The following is a 10466-nucleotide window of genomic DNA, read 5'->3' as shown; positions in this document are numbered from 1 at the left end:
GACCCAGGTTGGATCTTCCAGCTGTTAATCAATAGGAGTTAGAAAGAGGTTTCAAAAGTAGGATATTATTTCTTGATTCATGAAAAGAAATAAATGAATTCATAATGTTAAAAAATCTATAAGTAAGATCAAAATATTTATATCCTAGAAAACAAGAGCAATCATCTCAAAATGCCTTCTAGATTTATCAACTTTGCACACATATTTTAGGAAGATTGCGAGAGATTTCAATATAGAATCTAAAAATGACCAACCATTTCGTTTTGGCAAAAAGAGATTCCCAGCTTCCTATAGTTGACTGTAACTATGGGATAAAAGTGTTTGGATTTTTAAAAGATACATGTAAAATTCTTATGTGAAAATTAGTCGTAGTGCAAACCACTCAAGTATCATGGTCATTTACTCTGCCGTGTGCCCCAGTCCACAGATGCCAGCATGTAAGTTACATATAATAAGTTCATATATAGCATGTTTTGTTTTATAGACTCTAAGCATTTATTTAACAAAATGGAAATTTCTAATACCTAGCACTTGTCTACATTTAAAATTTCAGGGAAAACAGACTCGTGTAATACGGCACATATTATTACAAAAGAGTTTGTTATCAACTTAGAACAGTTAAAATACCTTCTCTAGTGATTAGAAAACATCATTCTTTAGGGAAGTGAGGCGACCCTCTCTTAGGAAAAAAGCCAATGATTCTTGTCAGAGATGTAGGGCTAACACAACCTTCCCCTCTCTCAGACCTGTCCATCCAAGGATTTCTTTTGCCCGTACAACAGGTGGAAGACCACTTCTCTGTTTTGGTTCCCAAGTCAGGTATAAATCCTTTCAATTTAGGGAGGCACTCAAACATATAGAAAGCAAAGGGCAGAGGCTGTTTTTCCATCCTCTTTACTCACACGCTACCTAGAAAGCCAAGGTTTCCTTGGTGGTTTTGTTCACGTGCTGAGCACTGTGTGTGCAGCTCTCATTAGCATGAAATGTGTGGGAGAGGTTTTGAATAATACACAGCACCCAAGGGAAAGAACAACAGACCCCCAAAATGTGGATGACTGCTCTTGCAAACTCTGAAAGCCAACGATCACTTGTGCCTTGCAGAATCTGGGGGCTCAATTCCCAGGTGCAAAGTACATTTTCCAGGTTTCTCCAGGGCAAAGGCGGGGTGAACGCCCTCACTGAACCTGTGCCTAATGATGGAGAGCAACTGTCCGCTTTCAGCATTAATGAAGAGAAGCCTCTGGTTGTTGTAGTCCAACAGAACGCCCACCCTGGCGGGACGCTCGGTCACGTGGACGTCGCTCACAATGCCGCTGTAGAAGAACGTATATCTGAAATGAAGTAGAATGGGGAAATTCAACACTGGACATCTTGAAAGGCCATGGTGAAGAAAATCACTTAGAGATACCCAATTTTTCAGTTATTCATTTCACTTTACAACAATGAGCTGCAATTGCGTTGTCCCAGATCCTTAACCAGATCCCTCCTCGATGCTAAAATGCATAGCTCATCCCAACAGACGGGCATTTTTAATAATTTTGCTCCTTCTACATTAGGAGGCGGTCCCAGAATAACCAGCATATGCCTCCCTTGTGATTTTTCTCAACATTCTAATTCTTTCCCAGCTGCCCACATGTTTTAACTACCGCATTCATGGTGTGTCATTCTCTTGAATAAAACTCCTCTGAGGCTGCCATGTATTGTAAAAAGTCCTACAGGCTTGCCTTCCATAAAATGTATTAATTTTATAGCTTAAAAATTTATAAGTAACTTACATAAAGGCCTTTATGAAGTTTTAAAAAATGGTTCATTATTTTTGCCCAACTTCCTCCTTTGTAGAGGTTCCCCCTACCCTGAACCGACTTTCCTCTTCATCTTCTGAATGTTTTTTGCAGCCCTGTAGCCCAGGGGTCTGGCCTGTCATCTCTCTCTTCAATTCAAATAAATTGGACTCAACGAGTATTCATCAGGTGTATCTGTGAGCCCGACACTTTCTTAGGCTCCTGGGGGGGATATGAAGGACCACAGAGCCCTATCCTTGCCCTTGGGGAACCCAGGCCCTCCTGACCAGGGAGGAAAGCACTGTTGATCGCTTAAATGTGGGCACAGACTGGAAAAGTGTTTATGAACACATTTAAAGGACCTGTGTGGTTGTGGAAGGAAAGGTTTGAGGCCAGGCTGGGAAGGGGAAATTGCGGAACAGAAGAAGCTAAATTGCTCTGTGCAAAAAATAACGTAAGTTTGGTGTTTTCTCCTCGCAGTCTGAGAAACAGAGGCTGGGGCCCTGAAAGCAAGGAAGGGGAGAAATGAAAGACAGAGGAGGTGAGGGAAAGGTCTGTGAGGACGGTGAGTCTGAGGGTTGGAAGCACAGCAGCACTGGGGCTGGCGGAGCCTTTAGCCTCTGGGCAAGTGAATGCCCCTGGCCTGGCTGAGAGAGCCGAGGGCCTGTAAGGCCTATGATGTCAGTCTTTAAGGCCCAGAGGCTTGAATACAGGTGTGTTAGGGAATGGCAAGTTGGCAGCAGCACTGCAGAATAAAAGCCCGTGTGATAGGGCAGAGGCTCAGGGGGATTGGAAAGCAAGCACGGCCCGCACAATGACAAAGGACCTTTTCGATGCCGTGCTAACGAGAGGTCTGACAGCACAGAACACAAAGGTGGCAGCTTCAGGGGATAGTGGTGTAGGCTGGGTGCTTATGGGAGGCTTTGGGAGCAGAGGGGCTCATACGCAGCCACAAGGAACAGATTGGAACTGGATAGGTGGGAAAGAGGGAGAGGGAGATCCAGCCAGCAGGGGCAGCAGGAGCAAGGACAGGGTGGCAGAATGAGCAGGCTCCTAGATCATGGAGAACATCACCACTGCCTGAAGGTTTGGAGAGGACATGGAGTGACTGTGAGGCCATGACGTGAATAGGTAGGTCAAGGGCCAGGACCTAGACCTGCCCCTTCCATCACAGTTGCCACTAGCCACATGTGGCCACTTCCATTCAAACGAATTAAAATTACATACAATTCAGTGTCCAGCTCTTCAGTCCTACTAGCCACATTTCAAGTGTTCGATAGCCACCTGTGACACCATTTTTCTATCTTCAAGGAATGTTTGATTGCACAGCACTGGTCCAGAGGATCCGGAATGCCCGAACGAGCCACTTCCCCAGCCCAGCCTATAAGGTCTCCGGTGCTCACAGGCCCAGCCCCAGTCAGTCCCTGAGCCAATCCCCACCGTGGAGGCCAAGGAGGGAGAGACATTCCTCAAAGCCTCGGCTCCACCAGTTCTGCAGGGCCTGGAATCGTCCTGCCTACATCTGCCTCCATTTCCTATCCAACAAATCAGTTCCTTCTCCAACCTGCACTCTGGCTTGAAACCAAGTCTGTCTGCCTGGGGCCAGACTCCCTGCCCCGCTTTTGCCTGCCCCTTCCTGGGACTGTCAGTGTCTTTTCAGAGATCATCCAGAAGCCTGACTGTGGATTCCTGTGTGACCCTGGAACTGCTGTCCTGGGGTCCCCAGGCCCAGGTGGCCCCACTCCCGTGAATCTCATTACTGGCCCAGACGGAGTCCAGACCCCTTTGGGCTCTGGTGGCTACTCCCCTCAGGGCTCCTCATCCCTCTTCCTGATCACATTAGTCCTGGATTCCTCTCTTTTACCGGTCCCACCTGAGTGCTGACATCACTGTAGATGTTTGTAGATTTTTGAGCAAAAAAGGAAGGGACGTGATGAAAACGATGTTCTAGAAAAATCTGCCAGTTGTAACACACAGGATAGCATGGGGTGGGTGCAGACCTTCCCCTAGAGGGTACAGGCATGGTGGCTGGGGTGGACCTGGTACAGGAGGTGAGGAGGCTGTGAACGAGGGGAGGAAGTTTAGGGGTGGACAGGAAGAAGTCCAATCAACTCTGTCCTCAGACTCTCTCCATTTCTCCTTTCCGACTGTGACATCTTAAAGCTTGGGTTCTATGAGTAGAGTCAAGAGTAATACAGTTCGGTTTAAAATCATGAAGCCAGGGGCGCCCGGGTGGCTCAGTTGTTAAGCGTCTGCCTTTGGCTCAGGGCGTGATCCTGGCGTTATGGGATCGAGCCCCACATCAGGCTCCTCTGCTGGGAGCCTGCTTCTTCCTTCTCCTACTCCCCCTGCTTGTGTTCCCTCTCTCACTGGCTGTCTCTCTCTCTCTGTCAAATAAATAAATAAAATCTTTTTTAAAATAATAATAATAAAATAATAATAAAAAAATAAAATCATGAAGCCAGAAAAGTGAAACACTGGGGCAGGGTAGGGGGGTCTGCCATAGGGGCTCTCACAGTGCCTAAAGCCAGGAGTGCTCTATTTGAAACATGCAGTGAAGGCACTTGAGGCCTGATGTCTCTGTGCTGTGAGCACACAGGTGGTCACGCTCTTCCTCCCTGAATCCACCGGGCCTACTCTGGGCCAGAAAGACCAAGCTTGTTGAACCTGTTGACAAGATATAAGTCTGTTTTCTAGAGTCCAGGAATTTGTTACTGGAGGCTAGTCTTTGGTTTGGGGGTTTTAAAGGTTCAAGTGTCTAGGGAAATTTTCTTGAAATCTATAGCTAGCTCCAGCTCTAAATCTATTCATTATAAATTCTAGGGTTGAGAGATTTTCAACTCTGGGCAGGGGCTAGGTCCTTAAGCATTGCGCAGCAATGAACATCAATTATCATAATTGCTCTGACTTGATGAAATGTGACTTTAAATAGCTCTGGGAGGTAGTGTCCTTATGAACCATGTCAGAAAATCAAACTGTGTCAAGTAGGATGCGGGGAGAAATGTGCAGCCAGAGATATGCAAAATCCCAATCTGTGGGCCCTTTTCTGGGAACTTGTAAGCACCGAAGACTTTCTTTTTAAAACATTACATTTGAATAATGCCTCACATTGTTATGATACTTAATAATTTCAAGACTCTTCCCTGCACCTGACTTTATGTGATCCTCACAACCCAAAAATGTAGCAGCCAGGTGCCACTGTCCCCTGACAAGATAGACGAGGCCTACCAGGCATGCTCAAAGGATTCACTGAACTTCCGATGAGGAGCCCATCGGAGGCTAGTCAAGGATGGGGCCAGGACTAGTTCAGTTTCTAATAAACACCACCCTGTGAGCATATTCAGATCATCCCATTCTTGCCTTATCTCTCTGAGACTAACACAGGTAGGTCATGGTTTCTTCAATTAACCAACTAAACTACTAATACAGTTAGCAGCCTTTTTCTGTAAAGGGGCAGATAGTAAATATTTTAGGCTTTGGGGGTCATTTGGGCTCTGTTACCACTAGTCAGCCCCACCACGGTAGTGCAAAAGCAGCCACAGACTATATGTAAACAAATGAGCAAGACTGTATTCCAATAAAACTATCAATAAAATTTTACAAAACAGGCAGTGGTCATATTTGGCCTGTGGGCTATAGTTTGTCAATTCCTGATATAAACCAATGAGGGCAAGGTATTGGAGACCCACTTCTTTTCTCACTCCTGTTGATTACTCTGTGGAGGGAGCTCTTCAGTATTACCCTTGTCCCTTCCCTCACTCTGAGGTGAGTTTAGAAGGAAAACTTGGCCACCCATGGCCTGGAGGTTCCTTCCTTTTTCCTATCTCTGCAGTATGAGCTTCCCGCTGAAACACCTATCCTTCTTTGTTTCTCCAGAAACCAACTCTGCCCTGCAGGGGTGCAGAAGCTGGTCTGGCCCAGGCTCTGGGTGGGTACAAGTCTATTCATAGGGTTCAACATAAGAAACTTCCTTTCTCAGGGCGCCTGGGTGGCTCAGGTGGTTAAGCATTCATCCCTTGGTTCTGGCTCAGGTCATGGTCTCAGGGTCATGAGATTGAGCCCCGAGTCAGGCTCCACACTCAGTTAAGAGTCTGCTCGCTTCTCTCTCCCTCTGCCTCTGCCATTGCTCCCAGGCACGCACTCTCTTTAATAAATAAATCAATCTTAAAAAAAAAAAGAAAAAAAGAAAAGAAAAAGGAAACTCCTTTCTCTCAGGTACGAACCACACTCACTAAAATTGGCTTCCTCAGTGATCAGAGTAATAGCTGAGTCTTCATATATTTGACGCTTTTGTTTTCTTTCTTTATTGGCTCAGACCTGGGCAAGGAGGTAGCATTCTATTTGCCAGGTGCCTCAGGGACCTCCACCTACACATCAACTCACAACCCTTTGACAAAGAAGGGAGGGCAGGGCTCCAGCTTACCTCTGTGGCCCAGAACAGTGCATGTACCATGAAGTGTCCCCTTGTCCCAGGGCACCAGCCTGCACCGCCGAGTGGGAGCAGATGCCAAGTCGGTAAGCCGGGCAGTCTGTGACTGTGGTTTCCCAGTAATGCTGGCCACAGGCAGGCAGCTCCTCACCCAGCACTGATGGGATTCTGCGGACAAAGTGGATGAAGTCAAGCCTGGCTTTAGCTTTTAGCTCATCAACATCAACATTCACAAGGTCACACACAGTTGAGGCAGGACTCTATCCTTAGAAACAGCTGGCATTTGACTAAGGACATTCGTTGTTCATTGTGCCCCCAACTTTGACCTGAGCACCACAGATTTCCACAAACTCTCAACATGCATTTGACATATTTCCACTGGCACGTACAACATGCATGTCTAGTGCACTGCGGCTCTTGAGGGAGCTAAGAACCCGGAAATCACCAGAATAATTGCGGGAGAAAAAAGAAATGGCACCATCTCTGTTTTCAAGGGGAGTGAGGAAATATGAGGGAGGCAGGTGGGGAGTTCCACAAGAACATAACTTGGGAAGTTTTTTTCCAAAACTTGAAGATAGGGAGGAGGGGGAGGAGGAGGCGGAGGAGTCTCCAGAATCTTCTTTACCATCGAGTTCCCATGTTTGCCGACCTTACTGGGCGCGGAGACCGAACAAGGGGCAGCTCTTGAGCGGCAAGACAGCCCGTGAGGCCAGAGCAGAGCGTAGACCTAAGCAGGTGTGATGAGTGTGCTTGGTAGAAGCTGTGGTCAACAGTCTTTGGGACTCTGACCTCTTCAGATTGTAGTAGGTGCACCTGAGAAGTTGTTGAAAGGTCTCCTTTTGTCTCACCTTAGCTATTTTTAGAACAGTCACCATGAAATGAACACAAGCACTTTGGACTGCGGATGGGTGACCTTGATTGCATGAATTGCTCAATTCTGCTTTGAAACAGCTGAGACAGCAAGGAAGCATTTTTAATTTAAGCAGTGTTAATAGTCAGCACCTTCTCCTTTTTAACAGATGAGAAAATGATTAATGCAAAGGAATGTATTTCACTTTCTCGTATCGTTACCCAATAACCTCCTTCCAAAGAGGTGGATACTGGCAGCCCCTTGCTCCCTGAGCACAGCCCAGCTGCCTGATATTTATGAGCTAATTTTTGGGTTACTAATAAATAAAATTGTATGAAATACATTACAGTTATCATCAGTTACCATCTATGAACTCTTACCAACTTCCAGTCTATTTCTTTTCTTTTTGATTTTTTCAAAAAATCAGAAAAAGACAGAAAAGCCCAATCTGTTTCTTAAATCTTTTTCCCCCCTGAATTCACTTATTTGTATATTTTTTGGCACCTACCACGTCCCAGGCCCCATACTAGTTTCAGGGGATTCAAAGATGCAGAAGGCAAGGCGGAGTGGCTGACAAATGACTCCAGGTATGCTCAGAACTTTTCACGGAAAAGATCAAAGGGCACCAGGGCCCGGGGAAGACTTCCCGGAGCAGGTGTAGTCTCTGAGCTGGGCCACACACAGGGGAAGAGCAACCCGAGAGGAGAAGCGTGCAATTCAGCACAGTACTGGGGGCTTCTGGGCAGCCACACTGGGGCACCGCGGCGCCGACAGGCAGCTCATATGGGTTCCACTCTTCCAAAGCTTTCCACCTGTTTTCTCCCCTGCGATCGTTCTGACCCTCGAAATGACCCTGACAGACTGCTGGCAAATTGCAGAGCCCTCTCCCCACAGTGCCCTCAGCTTTTGGCTCTTTAAAGGTCTTTTTTGGTGGGGAGCTACCAGGCGGGGAGGGACAAGAAAGTCCGAAAATCTGAAAGTCCGACATGGGGCCAGAACCATGTCATTCTCCTGTATTCCTTTTCAAGTGGCTGTACACAAACCTGGTTTGCTTGAAAATAAAAGAAGAATTAGCCTGGACTCTTTGTTTTCGTTAAACCAGAGATGGCACCTGAAAACAGCTCTGTTTTAAACAAAACCATCCAAGGCTGTGTTTGCAATACAAATAGTGACCCTCGCTCCAACTCCGAACTATTGGCCCCTCTTCCCTGGTGCTGAACCGGGACGGAACCCTTTGGGTGTGATCGTGTTGATACTCGACACCATACTCCCAGGCGTGGCCATAAACCAAGCAGATGCTCAGGGCAGGCCACACCAGAGGGACACCATCAGAAGACTCTACTGCTGAAGCTCCAGGGGCCTCCTCCTACTCACTCTGTCAGCCGCCTCCTCTCAGCGAAGCTGATCACTGTCCCATTGGAGGAAATCTGCAGAGCGGGATGAGCCGTTTCTCTCAGCAGAAGAAATCGGGTTCCTGCCGCAGGGAAGAGGATTAGAACATCACCACAATGGTAAGCGCTGTCCCTGGGTCAAGCACCACATTTCAGGTCTTACTCTCCCTCTCCCCTGACATCAAAACGCCCTGTTTGGCGTTTTCAGAGCCACAGGCTGCAAATCTCATCCACGCTAAGGCATGCGTGAGTGCCACTGGCTGCTTGCCTCTGGCTGGGGCTGCTGTTCACCTCCGGTACAGGAGCTCTCTCTTGACGTAGATACGTCACCCTGAAACTTGCCTAGAATGCAGCATCTCCGGCCCCGTGCCAGACCTACTCAACCTGAATCTGCACTTGAACGACCTCCTCTGGGGATTCACGTGCACATGCAAGTTGGAGGATGCACTGGTGTAAGCTAAAGGAGCGGCTGTAACAGTGGAAGGTGCAGGCACCATATTGGGACCAGGGGAAATATTTCTGGGCAGGCAGCTCTCATGTCTTCTCTCCTAAACATCATGCTGGCCCCGACCACATCATAAACAAGGCATGTGCACAAGTTTTGGCTGGTTAAGCAAATCACTGAATGTACCATGCTCAATCTTCTATCTTTGGGTCTAGAATAAGGTAAATAATTAACACCTTTCCGTTTCTCATTTCTTTTCATAATAACTGAGAATAGCCAAGCACTTTTTTTATTGGCATCATTTGGCAATTTTTTCCAGAATGTCACTGAACAGCTTTATTGCTTCCTTAAGTTACTTATTCATTTATTCAACAAACATTAATTGGCACAAACCATGTGCTAAGCATTAAAAATAAACAGAAGAATAATACTGAAGCTTGTTCATGGAGTTTATAGTGTAATATGAGAATATCCCCATCCCACTATCCCTAACATATACTCAAAATATACCCACTAATTATAGCACATTGTGAGCCAAACAAGAATCATCTGGGTGGTTAAAAACACATGTCAGAGACCATCTCCAGATTAATCAGAATAGGGTCTCCAGGAGTGGAACCTGGGCATCAGTATTTTTGAAGTACCCTGACTGATTGCTAATGGGTAGCCAAGGTTGAAAACCTCTTAAACCAGAAAAAGAAACATCTTTGTCTTTGACCCATCTTGGATCCTCATGCCGAGAACTCAGCACTGCCAAGAGTTTGGGGCTTTAAGAAGTGGCCCTCTAGAATGTTTTCTCTAGGTGGTAGAAGGGAAGGAATGGAAAGGCTTGAAAACAGTTGTATGTGTGTGAAGGAGAAAGTACCTCTGGTGGAAATGAGAACAGCTTCACTCTGCTCACTTGCCCCAAATGCATTGATGGCCTTCACGTAGAAAAAGTAATTGTCATTGGGTTGGAGGTTAACTTTCAGCTGGAGTCCTTTAATTCCAGAGAATGATCTAAATACAAAAGATAAATAATTTTAAATATAAGGTCACATGCTAAACAACTCATCATATTTCAATCTTGTAGTGAATGAACATCTCTCATTAATGACAAATAACTTATTTTTCCCTTTTGGCTACCACTGAGTTAGCAAGCCAAATTCTACAAAATGGTCATGGTTCACTAAGACTACTTTGTCAAATCACTTCTACCTTTGTCAACTTTTGTCCACTGTATGCCTTCCAGAATGCTCTTTGAAATAAACCATTTTCTTTAATTCAGAAAACAGAGGAATGCTGTGGTTAATGAGTATCTAAGAATATGTTATTTTCTTTATCAACTTGTGCCTAAGAGGGCTACTTCTCAATTGAGATGATGTTGCAGCAATCAATAATACAAAGGATGCTAATTATCTAATTAGCAGATCGGGAAGAGCAGAAAACTTCAGGTGAGTGATGATTTTGGACATGGCCGTCATACAAAAGCCACGAAAGTTATAGAAACAGAAGATCCCTACAGAAGATAGTATCTTTTAAGACAAGCTTAATACCAGCAAGAAAAGAGAGTTCTAATTGCCAAATAAAA

At 45.9% G+C, this 10466-nt stretch overlaps 1 protein-coding gene across 1 annotated transcript in view; it reads right to left on the bottom strand.

The window, feature by feature from the left end:
* Window positions 1-386: 386 nt before the first annotated feature.
* CMYA5 (cardiomyopathy associated 5) overlaps window positions 387-10466 on the bottom strand; it is a 92349-nt gene continuing 82269 nt past the window's right edge. Inside the window, exons 10-13 of the mRNA XM_034656429.1 lie at window positions 9762-9895; window positions 8435-8534; window positions 6205-6378; window positions 387-1331 (exon numbers count right to left, since the gene is read on the bottom strand). Coding sequence (XP_034512320.1) covers window positions 1085-1331; window positions 6205-6378; window positions 8435-8534; window positions 9762-9895 — 655 coding nt within the window. The 3' untranslated portion in view covers window positions 387-1084. The remainder of the gene's footprint in view (window positions 1332-6204; window positions 6379-8434; window positions 8535-9761; window positions 9896-10466) is intronic.

This window comes from Ailuropoda melanoleuca, chromosome 3 (assembly GCF_002007445.2).
Source record: "Ailuropoda melanoleuca isolate Jingjing chromosome 3, ASM200744v2, whole genome shotgun sequence".
NCBI classification, from domain to species: domain Eukaryota; kingdom Metazoa; phylum Chordata; class Mammalia; order Carnivora; family Ursidae; genus Ailuropoda; species Ailuropoda melanoleuca.
Note: the sequence above shows the minus strand (reverse complement) of the source record. Positions and strands in the feature narration are given on the sequence as shown.